Below are 21,098 nucleotides of genomic sequence, written 5' to 3' on the forward strand. Positions count from 1 at the left end.
GCATTGCCACATCTGATTTGAATCCCCATGAGATAGTTAAATCAGGTATGATTCTTCCACTCATTTTTTTCCCATATAAAAACAAAGACAAATGGAAGCTAACATTTCAAGAACTCAAGTTATTCAGGGTGACACATCTACTTAAAACTGAGGCTCAGGTCCAAGTCTCCTGACTTCTAAGCAAGGCTCTTTCCCTAGAGCCAGCGTAGGAAAGCGAGGAGAAGTGGGTAGGCTGAGGAAAGGGGGAGGCACAGGCCGAAAGGAGGACAGGCTGCTGCAGCAAAAGGAGCCCAACACCATCCAAGCCAATTCCCTAAGGTACCTGTTTCTTACCGGAGGTTGTGAGACTTCTTTTTGATTTCATTCCAACACAGATTCATGGCTGGTGGTTCTAGGGGTCCAGAGGCACCAACAGACCCGTTCAACAGCTTTAGGCTTAGGCAGGGAACCCCAGCACCATCCTGAGGAGGTGCAGGGCTGGTGACAGCAGCTCTATCCTGGACAGAAACACAAACATCCCGTGATCCTTGGATTGTACCACACCCTGGTCTGCTCCAATCCAAGGGTGAGACAAGTACGAGCAAGGGGAGAGAAGGGCTGCTGCCAGGGTTCAGAAACACCATTCTCTGTGTGTGTGTGTATTCAGGGACTGAGATGAAGAAAGACCCTGTGGCCCTGTTCATTGCATGGTCTTCTCTTGGTACATGTCAGTTACATAGAACTTCTGCCTACTATTATTGTTACTCATTATTATAAATTTTGCCCGGACCACTGTCCAAACGGGGTTTTGGAAGTACCTGCATTAGGTAAGAAGCTGCACAGAATTGCCCAAATTCTAGGCAAACATAGCATTCCAGGTGAGCTGTTGGCTCATACTTCAGGGTCCTACAGTTTACGCAACCTTCTAGGAAGGCAAGCTGAGGAGTTTCACTATAAAGATTTATAGAGGGAGTAGACTGGCAAGAGAGAACCATCACTGGTCGATGTCTCATGTCCCATATGAACCTTGGCTTTGATGTATCCACCACCCTTCTCCACCCGTACTTCCCACCACAGTCAGAAGGCCTGGACACAGTTTTCAAGAGCTCTGCTCATAAAGATGAGCAAAGGACTCTGACCAGAGTCAGTGACCAAGAGGACAAGGCATGGAGCCTACCAAAGTCTAGTCTTGAGCCCCCAGGCACATAGTCTATCGCTTGCTCTCCTGGGCACTGGTAAGGCTCTACGGGGGGAATTGTGAGGTTTGGGAGAATGGTGGTTGTCCCACATAGTCCAAAGGAAGACAGCTACCTATAGCACACTGCCAGAACTGCCCAGCCAGAGGGCAGGAGCAGGTGGAGGGAAGGGGAATTGGCGGAGGAAGTCAGCCTGGGCTGCTCTACCCCAGACGAGGGAGACCCACACCTGCCTACTAGCTTGTCGACAGGCTTGTCTTCATTTGGAAAGAAAACGGCCCTGCTAGTCAGTGGCTGAGATGCTTGTGGTCTCCCCTCACCCCTAAACCATACTTCCTCCCCACACAAGACTCTCCAGGCAATTTAGGAAACCAATCATCCCATTAAAACCATAGCTCATAGCCACACTGCAAAAGGGAAGTGATTAAGGAGTTAAGCTATGGGAAAAGCTCAGCACTCAGCCAGCCTGCAGCCCAGGAGCTGACCCTACCTGTGCTGCCTGGGGAGTCCGTTGCAGGATCTGGCAGCTCCATGATCATCCCTCACCAGGAATCCAGACCTAGTGCCTGATGAGCCGCAGACAGGCAGAAGTCCTGACAGTCTCTGAGCAAGCCCTCTCAGGGAGGCAGGTGGGGCTGAGTCAGGTCAGGAGGCGGGGGCTGTTACCCTGTTTGTTTACTGACCCCCCAGGAATCTGGAGGGGGCGGCTATGTCAGGGCCTGGCTGGTGAATCAGAGCTTTGTTTCTGGGGAATTCCAGCATGCTCCCAACTGTGAGGGCCTGCCACACCGGGGCTGCATCGCCCTCTCAGGCTGGCAAAGGTGGCGGGAGTGGGACTGGGCATTCCATGGTGTTGAGGAGGGGCATGCAGAGGGTAGCTTCTGTTGATTTATTTTCTTTTTCCATGGAAGACACAAAGGGCTCACGCTGCCTCTAGGCCCACCCCTCCCCTGAGGTGGAGCATAGGAGCAGATCACTTTGGTGACAAACTTCTGGCAAGCAATTTCCCCAAACATGACTAGAGGATGGGCTTTGAAAATAAAGCCTCGTCTTCGACTAAGTAAGCCTCCTCAGAGACAGGAAGGAAGGTTTGTGGCATATCTGGGGACAGATCCATGGGATGGCAGCATTGGGAAGCATGGGCAGCAGAATTCCTCAGAATGTGATTATCCTTGGATGAGTGCAGAGGCCAGGAGATCCATCAGAGCCCACTGTGAAAATGGAGGGGTGCTCTGCCCTACCTTTGAGAAGCAGAGAGGCATGGAGGGAGAGCCACAGCCCTCAGACCTCTCACTGCACCCTGAGGCCAAAGGGAACTGGAGCTTTGTGGGCATCCCGTTGAACCTTCAGAGGGGAGGGAAGGGGTCATTGGGACCCAGCAGTTCCATGTAGGCAGCTGGTGCCAGGGAGGCTCCTGTGCCCTGCCTGTGCTACCCTGGATGGGGGCAGAAGGAAGCCCCTTTCCCATAAGCCGCTGGCCTGCGGGGAAGGGCCCCTCCTGGAAGTAGCCACTCTTCTCCTTTTCCAGCAGACTTGTCTGGGGGAAAGGTTAACATTCCCAAGCTGGGCCCCCACCCCTCAGCACTGAGGGAAAATACATCGTTTTTACCAAAAAGGGTTCTGTTCCCATCCTCATTTATCTCCCACAGAGTCTTCTGGGCTTTCCAACAGTTCTACATTGTTCCCATGCTGAGGCCCACCTACAGGAATAGTTGGAACAGCTGCCTGACTCTTTCTGGGGTTCTGGGGTGGAGCCAACCAGGGTGGCTGGGGGATGGCAAGGGATGGCAGGCCAAGAGCAGGGAGTGACTCTAGCTCTGGCCCATAGCCTCACTTGTGCTGGGTCCTCTGCACTGGGAATACCCCAGAGTTAGAAACAGCTCCCTGTGACCCAGCTACAACAAAGCTGTCTGTGCTCTGAGAGGAGCACCCATGATGAGCTGGGTTCCACCCATGTTAGCGTTGCATTCCCTGCAGACTTCTTGGTTTCCTAAACCCCCACTCGGCTGCCACACTTTCTCCATTGCCCTGCTCTTCCTCTCCTACTTCCCAGTGTACTCTCGAGTCACACCCAGCAGAGCCTGACACACAATAGGCAAATGATGAATAGTAATGTTTCCTTCCCTTTCCCTGTCAGTTGCCTTCTACTTTTGGCTTTTATAGGATATTTGCTTCTTGCACTCCACTCCCTGCAGGGCTCTCTGTCCCTCCCTTGAATCTTTGAGGAAAATGCTGCAGGAAAGGAAGAGAAACCGGATTGTGGCAGAAGGGAGAAGTTGAGCCATCGGCAATCACCAAACGAAGCCTGCAGGTCCCCTTGCCTACGTGGTAGTGCTTGGAGGGGGCAGACAATGAATAGGGCAAGCCTTTTGGAAGGGCTCAGTTTCCTCAATCCCTAGATCCTGTGAAAGTCTCACTCTGGGGAAGGGGTAGGTTAACGGGAGAGTCTACATTGACCCTGGCTTTGAGAATATGTTTGAGGCAGCAATGTCTTTCCGGCCGGATGTGGGAAAATAGCTCAAGGGGACCTGACTCTGATGCCTCTCCAGACCTTGACTTTTCTTCATTACTGCCCCCTCAAAAGGGCTCTCCAGCATCCATATTCTCCATCTCCACTTCCTTTCTTCCTCCCTTCCTCCTCCCTGTATATTCAGTTGCTGCCTGCCCCCTGCCAGCAGCAGTGACTCAGCACTGCAGCCCATCTGTGAGGCTCCAGGAGACATAGCACTTTCTCATACCCCCATAGCTTCTGGACCCCAAGGCATTAGAGGGCAACCCAAAGTATGTTTACACATCTCCCTTCTCTAGTCAACTTTCCCTAGACCTATTTCATTGTCAGGAAAGGGGGCTGCCCTCTCCTGTCTCACATACATCCTCTACCCGCCTACCAACATACACTGGCGGGCACACACCACCACCATTGCATTCCTAGGGGAGCAGAGAGAGAGGAGAGGCAGATAGGAAGCTCAGGGGATTCTAAGTGGGGCTGAACCAGGAGCTATGAAAACGGCTAGGAACTTGAGAGGAAAAGCCAATGGCAGGAGACAGACAGCTGCAGAATATGCATGCCACAGAGAAGCCAAGGCAAAGGAAGGTCCCGCCTTGTCCTGGACCATGCTCTGAACGATCATACTCTTGTAGGGCATTCCCAGATCTGTAACTCTTAGAAGGTTAACATGGAACCAGCCCCCCTCAGCCACAGTGGGCCCTCTGACCTGCCCAGCCCCACACTCTTCCTTTCCCTATGCACCCCATAAAAGACCTCATGAGTGATAAAGGATGGGCCCAATATATTCCTCGTGCTATCCAAGGGGTTGCATGTATACAGAGAGTGCCCCTGAGCCTTAAGAAGCATGGGTACCCCAAGCACACACAAATCCTGTGTCCACTATTTCTCCACAGGTCTTTCTTTTACAATCAGACTCTTACCTGAGACTGGGGGCAGGTACTTCGGAGGCTGCTGCTATGACGGAACTGGTCAGCTGCCTGCCAATCATGACATCGTGGGAGGGTGTAAGGGCATCCCTGCATGACCATAGGTTGCATAAAAAGCAAGGCTCATGGGGGGTGAGGATAGGCAGTGCACCAACTATTGATCATTAAGCACCTGGAAAAACAATACAGAGAGATTTCAAGTCAAGCCCTAGAAAAGCCTATGAATCTAGCATCTACCCAGAGGTGCTTTGACCAGATATACAAATAAGTGTTCAAAGCTTACTGACCTACCCAGACCACCACGTACCATAAAAGACTTTATGTCATTATTGATCAAGGAAGTATTTGTTGTTTGCCTACAGTGCTTTGTGCTAGAGACACAAAGATAACTGCTGAGATCTCAAAACCTCAGGGTGGAGGTGGGGAGATGGGTAGGAGAGGCAGTCATGTATACTGATAATTATAATAAAATGCTTTCATAGTAAATGCTAAAATCAAGGGTTTACCAAAGACTAAGGGAGCACAGAGTGGGGAACAGTTAACTCTGGGAATGTGCACAGATTTCGGAAAGACGACACTTGAGATGAGTGTCAAAGGATGAGCAGATGTTTGCTTGTGCAGAGAAGAGGAGAGAAAGAGAACAGTGTCATCAGTATGGCTGAAGTTTTAAGAGGCACAGAGATGAAAAAGACATGGGGGCTTCCCCTGAGGAGTTCACATAGAGAGAGGACAAATGTGGAGAAAATAACGGCCATAAAGTGTTATTTGAGGTCATAATCGAAGTGTTTATGGGATGAAGTGAAGAGACTGATGAGGGAATGGTGAGTTCTATCTGGTCATGTCAAGAAAAGTCTCCCCAAAGGAAATGTGCTTGAGGTCAGTCATGAAAGAGAAATTAGGCAGTGAAGGTTAAAAAAAATACAAACATGAAAATAAAATGTACGGTGTGGTCGGAGTGACCAGAGTACAAGGTAGGTGCCTTGTTGTGAGTAGCAGAAGATGAGGATGTGACCAGATTGGCCCATGCCTTGAATGACAAGCAAAGGATTGTAGGCTTTATCTTGTAGACAATGGGGAGGCACTAAAGATTTTAAGCAGGGAGTGACATAATGAGATTTGCATTTTATTTCATTTTTATTTTATTTATTTTTAGACGGAGCTTTGTTCTTGTTGCCCAGGCTGGAGTACAGTGGTGCGATCTCAGCTCACTGCAACCTCAGCTTCCTGGGTTCAAGTGATTCTCCTGCCTCAGCCTCCCGAGTAGCTGAGATTACACGTGCCCACCACCACGCCCTGCTAATTTTTTGTATTTTTAGTAGAGATGGGGTTTCATCATGTTGGCCAGGCTGGTCTTGAACTCCTGACCTCAGGTGATCCACCCGCCTCGGTCTTCCAAAGGCGTAAGCCACTGCAGCTGACCAAGATTTGCATTTTAGAAAGAGCTCTCTGCCTTTCCTGTGGAGTGATTCTCCAAAAGGAAGAACCTGTTGAGAAGTTGTTATAACATAGGCAGGCAGTTGCAGTGAGGATGAAGCAGACAGCATGACTCTAAGGTACATTGAAGAGGTAAAATATATTGGGCTTGGTGATCAATTGGATGTGAACAGTAAGGGAGGTGAAGGAGTCAAAGATTTCTAATTTGGAGCTGAGTGGATAATGTGGCCAACAAGAGAGGGAAGACAGGAGAAAGAGTAAATTTGCTGTGGTAGGGGATAAGGGCAGTGTTACATAATAAGCTATGCTTGAGACATATTCAGCTTTAGATGTCAAGAGCTAGGCTTAGTAAAGGAGAAAAATGGAGATAAATTTTAGATGTACAAACCAATTGACAGTTTAGCGAATGTACACAAATGTGATGAGAATGGGTGGCAAAGATGATGTTTGCACATAATAAGGGTGATCTCTTTTAGCGTGGGGCAAAGACACACAAACCCTGATTCAAAGGGCCAGAACTGAGCATCTTTTATTCATGATGCTGATAATTAAATAGCCACCATTTTTAGACTCTATTCCAGTGGTTCACAATGTTTTAGATATACGGGCCCCTTCTTAAGACTTAAAAAAAAAATCTCACTTCACCCACTCTTACCCACAATAGTAGCTATACTTTTAGAACTTACCAAGTGAGAAAAACATTTACGCATCTAAAGATATGTGGACTCCTTGCATTAAGTATCCATCCCTCCTCCTCAGGAGACCATAGTCCCAAGACTAGAGACTATTATAAGTCACAAGGGCACAAGAGGTTGTGGTCTAAAGGGTACTTTGTTGTAGTCAAAGTCCTTAGAGATTATACAGCTATGTAGCCACTCATCCCCAAAGAATGACTGAAAAGATGGCTCCTCTGTGATCAAACACCACAAAAGAATTAGTCACTTAGATTAAAAAATGAAGTATTGCTATGGATGTGTTATAAGCCTAAAGGCTACAAGAGGCTTGCTTTCAGACCTATTTTTATGTTACTATTTTTATTTTTGCTGATTATACAAGTAATACATGTTCTTTATAGAAAAACTGGGCAATACAAAATGTAATAAGGATGAAAATAAAAATAATCCATAATATTACCACCCAGAGATAATCATTACTAACAGGTATGAAGCCTTAAGTTTTTCTTTGAATGAAAAATATATACATACATTTAAAAAATAAAATCGCCATCATACACTATCATTTCGTATCCTGCTTTTTTCACTTGCCATTATATCATGGTCATTTTAGAATGTCATTAACTATTCCTTTAAAACATGATTTTTTGGGGGGACAGGGTCTCTCACTTTGTCACCCAGGCTAGAGTGCACTGGCGTGATCTTGGCTCACTGTAACCTCCCAGGCTCAAGCGATCTTCCCGCCTCAGTGCCCCCAAGTAGTTGGGACTAGGTGTGTACCACCATGTCTGGCTAATTTTTTATATTTTTGGTGGAGACGGGGTTTTGCCATATTGCCAGGCTGGTCTCAAACTCCTGAGCTCAAGTGATCTGCTTGCCTCAGCCTCCCAAAGTGATGATATTACAGGTTTGAGCCACCAGCCCAGCCTAAAACATGATTTTTGGCAGACACATAGGAAGTACAGCACTGTGATTGAGGCCATGGGCCCTGGCATCAGACAGACCTACAGTCAAATCCACACTATTCAACCTATTAGCCAGGCATCCCCAAACTACGGCCGGCCCGAGGGCCGCATGCGGCTCCCTGAGGCCATTTATCCGGCCCCCCGCCGCACTTCAGGAAGGGGCACCTTTTTCATTGGTGGTCAGTGAGAGGAGCACAGTATGTGGCGGCCCTCCAACGGTCTGAGGGACAGTGAACTAGCCCCCTGTGTAAAAAGTTTGGGGACGCCTGGTTTAAACCTCCTCATGGAGACCTTCAATCTGTAAACTCAAGAGAAGGCTGCAAGTGCCTCCTTTAAACTTGACTGTTTTCATCTCACAAGGATGTTGGTAGAAAGTAATAATTTAAATAACTTAGCAACAATGCACAACTCAGTAAGTGTTAGCTATAATCATTGTATAGTATTCCACTGAACAGATACATCGTAATTTAACAATTAGACATATGTTTACAGTTCTTCTTTTAGAAATCAAAGTGCAATAAATGACCTTGTGCATAGTTGCGATTCTTTCCATGGCCTAATTGCCTAGAAAGGGGAATTCCTGGATCAAAGTGTTTATGATACATATTTCTAAATTGCCCTAGAGAAAGTTCTATCATTTTATACTACTACTAGCAATGTATGAGAGTGTCAGTTTCCCAGCACATCTACCACACAAACAGTATGTATTCTTATTTTGTTTGCCACCTTTGTGAGTGAAAATGGCATTTTGAGGATTCCTTTGCATTTCCTTAATTGCTAAAATATTTAGCTTTTCCTCCACACTTTTAGTGGTCATTTGGATCTCTTCTTTCATCAGCTATCTCTTCTCTCCGCTTTTGAGCTTCATTTCTCTCCAGATTAACCTCCTTCTTTCTTATTCCTCTACTGACCTGACGCTAGGCTGAGGCTTCACACAACAAAACTAAGATAAACCCAGAAGTCTGAGAATTCAGACCTTCTAATCCCAACACAGGCAGAAAAGGAGTAAGTTTCTTCTGGTCCTAAAATGACTATCCTCTGACCCCCTTTTCAGACTTAGCCCCTGACTGTGACCTCAAGTCATATTGCCTCTCTAGGACTTAGTTTGCTAATGTGTCAAATGTTAATGTTTAAAGGCTGCTAAGCACCAAATACTATCATTCCCTCTATTCATATAACGTGGCTTTTTAGTCTGTTGTGCTGTCTTTCACGATCCTCAGCACGACGTAGTAAAGTTGTCCCAGCCAGACTTAAGATCCTACTTTACAGATGAAGATGCTGAGACACAGAGAACCAGGGCCTCCTGATCCCTGGGCGAGGACTCTTCCTTATACACATTCTTCTGCCTCTATCTAGCTCCATCCTATCTCAAATCACCATCTGCACATACTGATTATTTTCCTATTCCTCTTTTTAATTTACAAAGGCTATGAGGGATTAAAGCTGAATCAGACTTGGTCCCCAACTGGTCAAATGTAGGAAACAAGATATATACACCAAAAAAAGTATAATTTTAGGGAGGAAAATTATTCATACCCTACATGAGTGCTGTGGTTTGAATATTTGTCCCAAATGTGACAGTATTAAGAGCTGGGCCTTTAAGAGGTGATGAGGGCTTTGCCTTCATGAATGGATTCATCCACTCATGGATTAATAAATAAGTTATCATGGGAGGAGAATTCGTGGCTTTACGAAAATAGGAAGAGAGATCTGAGCTAGCACACTAAGTCCTCTAGCCAAGTGATACTCCATGCCATCTTGGGATATTTCAGAGTTTCTACCAGCAAGAAGACTCTCACCAGATGCAGCCCCTCGACCTTCGACTTTTCAGCTTCCACAACTGTAAGAAATAAATTCCTTTTCTTATAAATTACTCTGTTTCAGGTATTTCATTATAAGCAAAAGAAAACGGACTAAGACAGCAGTACACAGAAATCATACTATAAGAGGTCACATAGAAATCACGCTATAGAGGAGGAAGTATTCACTTCTAGTTGGAGGGATTTAGGATGTATTTATAGAAAAGAAGCTTTTGAGCTAAGGTGAAAGAGAAGATTTTGACATATGCAGGTGTGGAGGATGCTTTTTGGGTGGCAATAACTGTTCTGTGCCCTCCCCTAGGGATCCTGCTGGATACCAGACGATGGCTTTTTGCCACTACGAGTACTCTTTCCTGTTCTAAAAGCCACACACAGGCTGTTTCAGGAGGGCTCAGTGAGAAGGCATTGTTTATCTTGAGCAGAGATAAAAAGCTTTAAAAACACGAGGGAAATATTAGGATTTCAGCATGAAAGCAAGGTTGTTGGCTCATGGAAGACAAAGCCCACACCTGATATTTATTTATTTCCCACATATTTTTAACACACCTAAAAACTAGAGATGTCTAGGAATGTATGCTACTTAAATTTGTGTGGCATAATGTTAGCATTTGAAACAAGTACAATAATAAGTACAAGGTTCACATTTGAAATAAGGTTTGAAATGGCAAAAAATTGCAACAATTTAAACGTTTGTCGCTAGGGGACTAATTAAATAATGATGTATCCATACAATGGAATTCTTTTTTTTTTTTTTTTTTTTTTTTTTTTTTTTTGAGACGGAGTTTCGCTCTTGTTACCCAGGCTGGAGTGCAATGGCGCGATCTCGGCTCACCGCAACCTCCGCCTCCTGGGTTCAGGCAATTCTCCTGCCTCAGCCTCCTGAGTAGCTGGGATTACAGGCACGCGCCACCATGCCAGCTAATTTTTTGTATTTTTAGTAGAGACGGGGTTTCACCATGTTGACCAGGTTGGTCTCGATCTCTCGACCTCGTGATCCACCCGCCTCCGCCTCCCAAAGTGCTGGGATTACAGGCTTGAGCCACCGCGCCCGGCCTCATACAATGGAATTCTATACAGCTACTTTAAAAAGAGTTAAGAACTCTACGTGCGGATACAAAATATCTCTTATGATATACTTTAAGTAAAAAAAACTACTTTAAAAAGAGTTAAGAACTCTACTTGCGGATACAAAATATCTCTTATGATATACTTTAAGTAAAAAAAAAAAAGAGAAAAATCAAGCTGATAGTACATCTATATTTGTATACTAATAATATGTGCTTATAGATGCAATAAAATATCTTTGGAAGTATACAAAAGAGCCTGTTACCATTGGAGAAGGGAACTGAGCCGGAAAATTCTCCCCATTTCTTTGGAATTTCTACTATTTCTGCCCTTTTTGCAAATGAGAAATATACGTACAAAAGTACAGAAAGCATATATGTAAAGTATGTGAAATTATTATAAAGTAAATTCTCCATACAATCACTTCCCAGGTTGAGAAATAGAATTATTACCCATACCACATAAGCCCCATGTTACCAATAGGAGATAAAATTTTTTACTAAATATCATTTTGCACTTTTTCAATTTTGACCCATGTGAACACAATTACCTATTTAATCACAGCTAACTCTTTGCCCCCTTTCACTCCCCACCAAAATGCAAGGAAGTCACCAACTATTTTATGGAAAGATTGGTGTGGCAGCTTTTCCATACCCACGTTTAAGTTGTTGCAATTTTTTGCCATTTCAAGCCTTATTTCAAATGCAAACATTGTATTTATTATTGTACTTGTTTCAAATGCTAACATTGTATGTTTTTCAACACAAATTTAAGTAGCATACATTCCTAGACATCTCCAGTTTTTAGGTGACTAGCACTGGGTTAAAACTATACGGGATATAAATAAATATCAGGTGTGGGCTTTATCCTCCATGAGCCAACAATCTTGCTTTTATGCTGAAATCCTAATATTTCTCCCATGTTTTAAAAGCTTTTTATCTCTGCTCAAGAGAAAAAAAAATGTATTCTGTGTTTTATATATATTAACTAAGCAGTCTACATATATTAACCCATTTATTCCTTACGACAACCCTATAAAGTAGTTATACTGCTATCCTCATTGTGTGGATGAGGAAATTGAGGTACAGAGATGATAACTAACTTGTTCAGAGTCATGTTGTGAATACATCGTGAAGAGCTGGGATTTGTACCCAGGCAGTTGTGTCACAGAATACAAGTTATTTACCATTATGCTATTCTGCCTCTGTAAATTCTAGAACCCAGGCTCTGAGGCATTGTAATCACTGATACCTGGCAAGTGGAGATGATTTTTTACTATGGACCACCACGTGGGAGCCCAAGCATTGACTCAGTTATGCCACTACCCAGGCAAAGACACAAGCAATTAAAAACAGACAGGATGCAGTGAGTCTAGGGTCTGGGGCAGCACCAGGCTGGCAAACCTGAAAAGCACTTAAGTGACCTTTATAGGACATCTGAGAAGTGAAATTCTGGTCAAGTTTCCTGTTTTGAGCTCGGAGCCTCTTCAATGCCCAGAGCTCAATAAATACTTTTTGAATAAATAAATAAGCTCTTTCCACCTAGAAACTGAAGAAATCTAAGAACCTATGTTACAGAAAGCCCTGCAGAAGTGGACAAAAATGTCTGCTGCAGTATTGTTTGCAATAGCAAAAATCTGCAATTCACTCAAATGTCCACCAACAGGGGCCTGGTGAGTAGACTATGTCTGAGACATATCACAGCAGGATTGTCTGGGGCTCTGAACCAGGATGCTCTGGTTTGCACCCTGGCCACTTATCAGCACATATATGGACAATCTCCCCAACCTTACTGTGTTTCAGTCCCCACATCTGTAAAACAGGGATAACAAAAAGACCCATCTCTTAGCTTTTTTTGCAAGGAGTTAATTCATAGTTTCTGGCATTTAGTAAACATTCAAATGTTATCCATTACGATAGCCACTTATAAGGCAGAATATTATGTAGCTACTAAAAATAAAGACATAGATCTATATGCACTAATTTGGAAAGATTTCAAAGACATACATTTTAGGCCAAAGAAAACAAATGTCAGAATAGCATGTTTAGTGGAACTCCAATTTTGTAAAAACTTTTTTTTTTTTTTTTTTTTGAGACGGAGTTTCGCTCTTGTTACCCAGGCTGGAGTGCAATGGCGCGATCTCGGCTCACCGCAACCTCCGCCTCCTGGGCTCAGGCAATTCTCCTGCCTCAGCCTCCTGGGTAGCTGGGATTACAGGCACACGCCACCATGCCCAGCTAGTTTTTTGTATTTTTAGTAGAGACGAGGTTTCACCATGTTGACCAGGATGGTCTCGATCTCTTGACCTCGTGATCCACCCGCCTCGGCCTCCCAAAGTGCTGGGATTACAGGCTTGAGCCACCGCGCCCGGCTGTAAAAACAGTTTTAAAAAATCTACTGTGTGTATGTGCAGAAAGGAAGCCTGGACATCTGTTGTTCATTGACATTACTTTTAGAGAGTTGTATGAAGGAAATTCTTTTTTCTTTATATTCTTTGCTTTTTTTTTTTTTTTTTTTCCAGACAGAGTCTCTCTCCCTTGCCCAGGCTGGAGTGCAGTGGTGTGATCTCGGCTCACTGCAATCTCCCCCTCCCAGGTTCAAACAATTCTCTTGGCTCTGTCTCCCGAGTAGTTCAGATTACAGGCACGTGCCACCACACCCGGGTAATTTTTGTATTTTTAGTAAAGATGAGGTTTTGCCATGTTGGTCAGGCTGGTCTCAAACTCCTGACCTCAGGTCATCTGCCCTCCTCGGCCTCCCAAAGTGCTGGGATTATAGGCATGAGCCACTGCACCCGGACTGCTTTAAAAAAAAAAGAAAGAAAGAAAGAAAAAAGCAAACATTTATTATCCTTGGGAGAAAAACATTCAAGAGATAGGGAAGACTTCTAAGATGAAGAGGTTCTGTAACGAACAGGGCAGTAGAAAGGAGACCCCCTTCCCATAGGCTACAGATTCCTCTCCCTAATCCAAGGTAACACTGTGTAACTGCCTTTCCTCTCACACCACTGCCTTTCTACCCAACAGTATGGCGGTAAGAGAAGAGAAACACATTTCACTGGTAACATACTTTGTTATAGTTCCTAAAATAATTCCTGCAATGCAGCCAAAATACCAAGGTTCTGCTTCAGATGTACCTCATTTAATGAATAAATCATAGAAACTCAGATTTTCAAGCTAGAAAGGACCTTTGAGATCATCTAGGCCAATCCCCTCACTTACAAATGAAAACAAGGAAATGTATTCCTGGGAAGTTTAGCTGTCAAGCAATTTTGAGAAATAAAATTTATTGTCCAATTTAAAAATCAGAGCTGCATCCCCATGGGGGAAAATTGTAAGAGCCCATTAATGCAATAAATCTGAAATCTTTATACACTGCTGGTAGGAGTATAAGTTAGTAAACTATTTTGCATAGTGATTTAACAATATCTCCCAAAGATGACAATGCACATACCCTGTAAGGGGACAATTCTACCCAGATATTTACCCAATAGAAATTGTCACCTAAGAATAGCTACACAAGAATTATCACAGTACCCCTGTGATTGCTCAAAACTGGAAATAGCCTAAATGTCCATCAACAGCAGAATGGATAAAGTGTGGTACAGTCATTAGATGAGTATACAACAGGGAAAAAAAATGAGTAAACTAGAGGCCCATGTTACAACACGGATGCATTTCACAAATATAACATCGAAAAGACAAAGTAAGTTTCAAGCTAGGTTCAGTGGCTCATGGCTGAAACCCCAACACTTTGGGAGGCTGAGGCAAGAGGACTACATGAGGCCAGGAGTTTGAGACCAGCCTGGACAACACAGCAGGACCCTGTTTCTATGAAGGGAAAAAAAATTAGCTGGTCACAGTGGTGCCACCTGGGGGGCTGTGAGGCTGGAAGGTTGCTCGAGCCCCGGAGTTCAAGACTGCAGTGAGCTATGATCACACCACTTCATTCCAGCCTGGGAAACAGTGCAAGATCTTGTCTCTTGGGAGGGAAAAAAGAAAAGAAAAACCAAGTTGCAGAAGAATACACACAATACGCCACTGATATAAACTTTTAAAACATATAAAGCAGTAGTATACAGTGTTTAAAAATAGGTACACATGTAGTAAAAGTATAAATCAATACCTGGGAATAATAAACACCAACTCTAGGATAGTGGTTACTTTGAAAGGAAATAGAGAACTTTAATCATGGAGAATAGACAGAAGGTTTCAACTCTACTGCTAGTGTTTCTTTATTAAGCTGGGCAGTGAATAGCCTGATTTTCACCATTTTATTTTTATACCTTTTTGAATGTACAAAGGTATTTTATAACACATTGTTTAAAAGAATGCAACAAAGCCCATGCTGAAAAGAAAATTGACAATTTTTGCATTTAACAAAATACTAGAAAAAATGTATTAAATGTAAATGTTGCACTCAAAATCAAAGGATTATTCCTTAAATCTGCTTCATTTTTCTTGGACTAGTTTCACAAGAGGGAATCTGCTAGAGAAGCAGCAGTTGGGTACAGTGGGCTGGGGAATCAGGAGATAATCCCAGATTCTCATCTATGGGAAGGAAAACAATATGATCAATTGCTTGGGTTTTTCCTGTTTAGAAATGCATTGTCAAACTAGACTATTTTAAAAGTGTTATTCATGTGACGATTTTTTTCTAGTTTTTTTTTTTTTTTCCTTCTTCTTCTTTTGGAGCAGCAATTCCCCAAAATGCAAGAGGCAAAAGTGTTTTCCGTGCAGAAAAGTGTTCCCTGGTCAAACCAGTCTGGGATGTACTGGGTTAAACAAAATCAAACAGATTCATTTACAGCAGTACTTCTTAGAGTCTTTAATATGCATTATATACACTGTGACTCTCCAAAATGAGAATTCGGTTAAGAAGCATTTCCAAAAAAGTACTGAACTGCAGAATATATGCACACATGCACACACACACACACACACACACACACACACACACACACACCACTTATTTTAAAACAGAATCTATTAACATTCCCCCACGATGGTGCACTATAGAACACTGGTTTGGTAAATGCTATCCTAGAAGGATTTATCTCACTTGCTATTTTTGTTGCTGATGCATGTTTAGAATCTTTCGTAAGGGAGGAATGTCATTTCATAGTATAATTTCCACTGAATGGGTTTCCTCTGAGTGTGTATCCCTAAGAAGTTTAGAAGGCTATCTTCTCAGCCTTCATTAGTGAGACCCCATCCTAGTTGGCATGGTGGCAGATCCAACATCAGAAACTTGTGCGCATCCATAGTTAGAAGGGCTGAATCCCAGATGTGCTCTCACATCTGTCTCAGGGCTTCTGCTAAATTCACTGCTTCAAGCTATGCTCCCCTCCTTTCTGGCGGAGTTGAAGGGTAATTCGACCTGCAGCACAGAGCTACTTAGCTAAGGCTGAATGCCTAGAAGTACAAATCTCACAGGAAGAGGAGCTCTTTCCATGTGCCTTCATCCCCCAGCGCCGGTTTACAGAAAGCAAGACTAGAGGGCAGAGGCCTGCCCACCCAGAGACAGGGGGGCTTGGTCTTCTTTCAGAGACAAGACACAATACTGCCACTTCAACGCTGCCTTTTCATGGAGGTTTCCTCACAAGGCCCTGAGATTCTCTGGGATCATGTCCCCACGCAAACCTTAGAAGGAAAATCTCCTGAGGCTTGTGGTTCCCACCGGCCTTTTAAAAGGTGATTTACCTGAGGGCTTCTCATCTAGAAACAAGGATTCCTTTGGAAAAGTCAGGAGTTAAGATGAACTAGCCATAGCTTTTTTAAGGCTTTTGTTCTTTTGACAATCAAAAAGAAAACATTTTTAAAAAGCATGTTCTTTTCCAGACAGCACGCACCATGCTTTCAACGGAAGCAGGCGGCAGCTGCTGCTGACGTCCCCCTCTACCCCACTCCACCCCACCCCAGCCTTGCCACCTGCTTAGACCCAACACCCGTGAGGCCCGGTTCGACCTGCCTCCTAAAGGAAGGATAAATCTTACCTACCCTCAGGCCCACTTACTAGGCTGGGGCACTTGGCCTGATGCCAGGAACGGCAGTGAGAGCAGAAGGTGATGGGGTGTTAAGACTCCAAGAGAAACAAGCCCTATTTGAAACCACTCCAAGCTATGCTTTCAAGAGTGGAAAGATGCCTCCTGATTACAGGGTGTAGAAAGGAAACCAGGGAAGAAAACAAGGGCGAAAAAACGTAACAGGAAAAACAACAGAGTCAGGAAGTGGATACAGAGATGAGACGAGACCTTCGGTTCCAGGCTCTTAGGTAGAGCCTGGTTTACTTCAGGGAAGAACTCTTGTGTCCTGTCTGCTGGCCACAACACTCATTTGTTCAGGGAATCTGCTCCAGGGTCCCATGTTTGCTCCCTCCTCCTTGTGAGCGAATGCTCTCCGCACACCTTTCCTTCCCTCCTGCCAAGAAATATACTCTCGGACAAAAAGCATGCCATTGAGAACCTAAAATAAATAAACAAACGTCCCTCTCTTCTCAAAGAAGCCATCTGTGTACCTCCTTCTTATTCATTTTTAGAGCTTAGTTGCTCAAATTGGCTTGAGTTTCTATGATTGGGCATCTTTTTTTTTTTTTCTTTATGAATCTAAATGGTGACTACTTTATTGAGGGCATCTTTTAATGCAAGTTTTCCAGACAGGCAGGCAGGCACGCGTGTGCACACACACACACACACACACACACACTCTCTCTCTCTCTCTCTCTCTCTCTCTCTCTCTCTCTCATACTCATCCTCCTCCTCCCCCACCCCGCCCCACCGCGCCACACAGTACCTCTGGAGCTTCCCCTTCCTCAGTCATTTCCCTTCAGCCAGCTGAACAAGGGCAAGGCTTGGAAATAATTTTTCTGTGGCCTACCTTCTGATTCCGTCCGGTCTAAGAAGCAGGCGGCAGCTGTAAGCTGGGAGGCCGGGGCTGGGCTGCCTCTGTGAATCAGCAAAGAAGTCCCTGAGACAGGGATGCCGACAGCTGCTGTATGCACACTCTCCCTCTGTCTCTCCCACCTCCCTGTCTTCCTTCTCCTTCTCCTCCTCCTCCCCTCTCAGAGCTGCTCTGTGTTGCTATGCAATCATATCACCAGGACTAACAGCATCATTCCGACCTCAGGCAAAAATACCCTTGACTGGGCAAATGCAGGAAGAGCAAGGACAGTTTTGTAAAACTACCAGAGATGTGGTGGCTCTTGGAGATTCATTAAAAGCAGAGGAGGAAAGCGGAAGAGCCTGAGAGGCAGAGGGGGAGCTGGGGAGGGGGGAAGGAGGAAAGGGGGAGCTGGGGAGAGGGGAAGAGGGGGGAGAGGGGGAGAGGCTTCCACTGGGGAGGAGGAGACAAAAGAGCGCTGGAGATCCATCAAGCTGCTTAGCTGAGCGAGCAGCCTCGACCCCAACTTACACTGATCTAGCGCACAGGCAAAACCAACTTCGGAGCCAGCAGCTGGCAGGGGCCCCTCAGCAGCCAGTCCAGGATTCTGTTTTTGTGTGGAGGGTTGAAACACTGTGCTCTAGAATCATCACTGATACTCAAGGCACAGTCTTGGGCTCAGGACACTCTGCCAGTCACCCGTAAGTCTCACCTTTACCCCCTCTCAGAGCTTACATGTAGAAAAAGCCTCAACAAATGGGGAAAACAAAATGGATCTTGAATAATTTGGGAAAATACAGCTCCTCCATGACTACCCTCAATGACTACCCCAGGCACTTCCCTGCTTTCGTCCATACCAGCCCTTACCGTTTTAACCATCACCCTTGTTAAAGAGAAGAGGTTATGAGCTCCAAACACCCTGAGAGACCTGGAAGAAGCCACTAGCAGGATAGAGAAGATTACATTCCTTTACCGAGTGCCCAGTACATAGTAGGTTACTTACTAAATATATGTTGAATGCGTAAATTGAGCGAATAGGTGGATGAATAGCAGTCAGAAAGCCCCCATCCTCATCCTCCTACACAAACATATTAAGACTTAAAGCCGCAGCAGCCCCAGGCCACAGCAAAGGATAAAAGCAGCTTTCTTCTTTCCTCCCTCCATCTCTGGGAACAGGATGTATATGAAAGAGAAAGAAAGATTGGTTGGGAGTGGGTTGCCTAACTTCACTGATTTGCCTCTAAAAACTTTATAAGCTCTGATGGCATTGAAACTTAGAAAATACTTCCTAGGACTAGTATTTACATAGGATCTAGGACTAGTGTTTACAAAGTGTCTAAAGGACCCAGAATTATTGTTTTTTGAGAGTTGCATTTTAGAATTATTATCTGATCTTTTTATGAAATATTTTTATGATTTACTTTTAATTGACAAATAATTGTATGTATTTATGGGCTCCAGTGTGATGTTTTGATCTATGTATATGATGTAGAAAAATTCAGCCCAGCTAATAACATATTCATCATCCCACCAACTTACCATTTATTTGTAGTGGGAACATTACAAATCTAATCTTTTAGCAATTTTGATATATATAATACATCATCAATGACGGTGGTCATCATTGTGATCATTACTATTATTGAAAACCTTCAGCTAGAAAATAGTGTGTACATATGTGTATGTTTTCTTTTGAAGTTAAATTTTAAAAACAAGTTGCTAGTTTCATTAAAAGGTTAGAAATAATTTACACTCCCACCAACAGTGTAAAAGGTTTCCTATTTCTTCACATCTTCTCCAGCATCTGTTGTCTCCGGATTTTTTAATGATCGCCATTCTGACTGGCCTGAGGTGGTATCTCAATGTAGTTTTGATTTGCATTTCTCTGATGACCAGTGATGATGAGCATTTTTTCATATGTTTGTTGGCCTCATGTATGTCTTCTTTGGTAAAGTTTCTGTTCATATCCTTTGCTCACTTTTGAATGGGCTTGTTTGTTTTTTTTCTTGTAAACCTGCTTTAGTTCTTTGTAAATTCTGGATATCAGCCCTTTGTCAGATGGGCAAACTGCAAAAATTTTTTCCCATTCTGTTGGTTGCCGATTCACTCTAATGACTGTTTCTTTTGCCGTGCAGAAGCTGTGGAGTTTGATTAGGTCCCATTTGTCTATTTTGGCTTTTATTGCCAATGCTTTTGGTGTTTTGGTCGTGAAGTCCTTGCCTACGCCTATGTCCTGAATGGTTTTGCCTAGATTTTCTTAAAGACAGTATGGCAATTCCTCAAGGACCTAGAAACAGAAATTCCATTTGACCCAGCAATCCCATTACTGGGTATATATCCAAAAGATTATAAATTGTTCTACTATAAGGACACGTGCACATGAAAGTTCACTGCAGCACTGTTTACAATAGCAAAGACCTGGAACCAACCCAAATGCCCATCGATGATAGACTGGACAGGGAAAATGTGGCACATATACACCATGGAATACTATGCAGCCATCAAAAACGATGAGTTCGTGTCCTTTGTAGGGACATGGATGAACCTGAAAACCATCATTCTCAGCAAACTGACACAAGAGCAGAAAATCAAACACCGCATGTTCTCACTCAAAGACGGGTGTTGAACAATGAGAACACATGGACACAGGGAGGGGAGCACTACACACTGGGGTCTGTTGGCAGGAAATAGGGGAGGGACAGCGGGGGGTGGGGAGTTGGGGAGAGAGAGCATGGGGAGAAATGCCAGATATAGGTGATGGGGAAGAAGGCAGCAAATCACACTGCCACGTGTGTACCTATGCAACAATCTTGCATGTTCTTCACATGTACCCCAAAACCTAAAATGCAATAAAAAAAGTTAAAGATAAAAAAAAAAAAGGCTAGAAATATGGCCTGATCTCCTCTTCAAAATAAGCAACAGTTGCCCTTGTCATCAAGTTTTTGGAGCTGTATAAGTAGCCCTTTCTATCTGGTCCAAACAACAGAAGGCAGGCCCCTATGCAGGTGCAGAAAAGGCCTTTGATTTCTGAAGGGGCTTTTGAAAACACATCCGGCTTCTCAACCTATACATCTGCAACAGAACATTTCTCTGGCTTTTTTTTTTTTAATATATATACGGAGTCTTGCTCTGTCACCAGGCTGGAATGCAGTGGTGCGATCTCGGATCACTGCAAGCTCTGCCTCCTGGGTTCAAGTGATTCTTGTGCCTCATCCTCTCAAGTAGCTGGGATTCTAGGCACGTGCCACCACACCCAGCTAATTTTTGTATTTTTAGTAGAGACGGGGTTTCACCATGTTGGTCAGGATAGTCTCGATCTTCTGACCTTGTGATCTGCCCACCTCGGCCTCCCAAAGTGCTGGGATTACAGGTGTGAGTCACCACGGCAGCCTGTTTCTCAGCTACCTAGCCTAGCCCAGCCCTGACCCTGTGTCTTGGCCTCCATCTTAGCCTGGAAGTTTACAGGGTTTGTCAGTATAATCCAGAACCAGGGCTCTCAGAGTCCTTTACAACAGACTTGGAATGAGTTGGAGAGGGGAGCTGGCTAGAAGAAAGACCAGACGGAACATTCTGAGAAATAGTTTGGGATGGCACACACAGAACAACTGTGACAGACATATACCAAACACACGGGAACCTGACTCACTGCTCA

General features: G+C 44.2%; 1 protein-coding gene across 2 annotated transcripts in view; it reads right to left on the reverse strand.

Annotated features, from left to right (window-relative positions):
- The window catches only part of DRP2 (dystrophin related protein 2), a 46,639-nt gene extending 28,802 nt beyond the window's left edge, over positions 1 to 17,837 (reverse strand). The window contains exons 1-3 of one of the 2 annotated variants that reach the window (XM_074392290.1): positions 17,444 to 17,837; positions 4,605 to 4,782; positions 334 to 497 (exon numbers count right to left, since the gene is read on the reverse strand). In XM_074392290.1, the coding sequence (XP_074248391.1) occupies positions 334 to 497; positions 4,605 to 4,721 (281 nt within the window). In that variant the 5' untranslated portion in view covers positions 4,722 to 4,782; positions 17,444 to 17,837. Of the gene's footprint in view, positions 1 to 333; positions 498 to 1,665; positions 2,125 to 4,604; positions 4,783 to 17,443 lie in introns of those variants that run through there. The other variant, XM_074392291.1, reaches the window with a different exon arrangement.
- Between the last annotated feature and the right edge of the window lie 3,261 nt (positions 17,838 to 21,098).

The sequence above is a fragment of the Saimiri boliviensis genome, chromosome X, assembly GCF_048565385.1.
Source record: "Saimiri boliviensis isolate mSaiBol1 chromosome X, mSaiBol1.pri, whole genome shotgun sequence".
Taxonomy (NCBI): Eukaryota; Metazoa; Chordata; class Mammalia; order Primates; family Cebidae; genus Saimiri; species Saimiri boliviensis.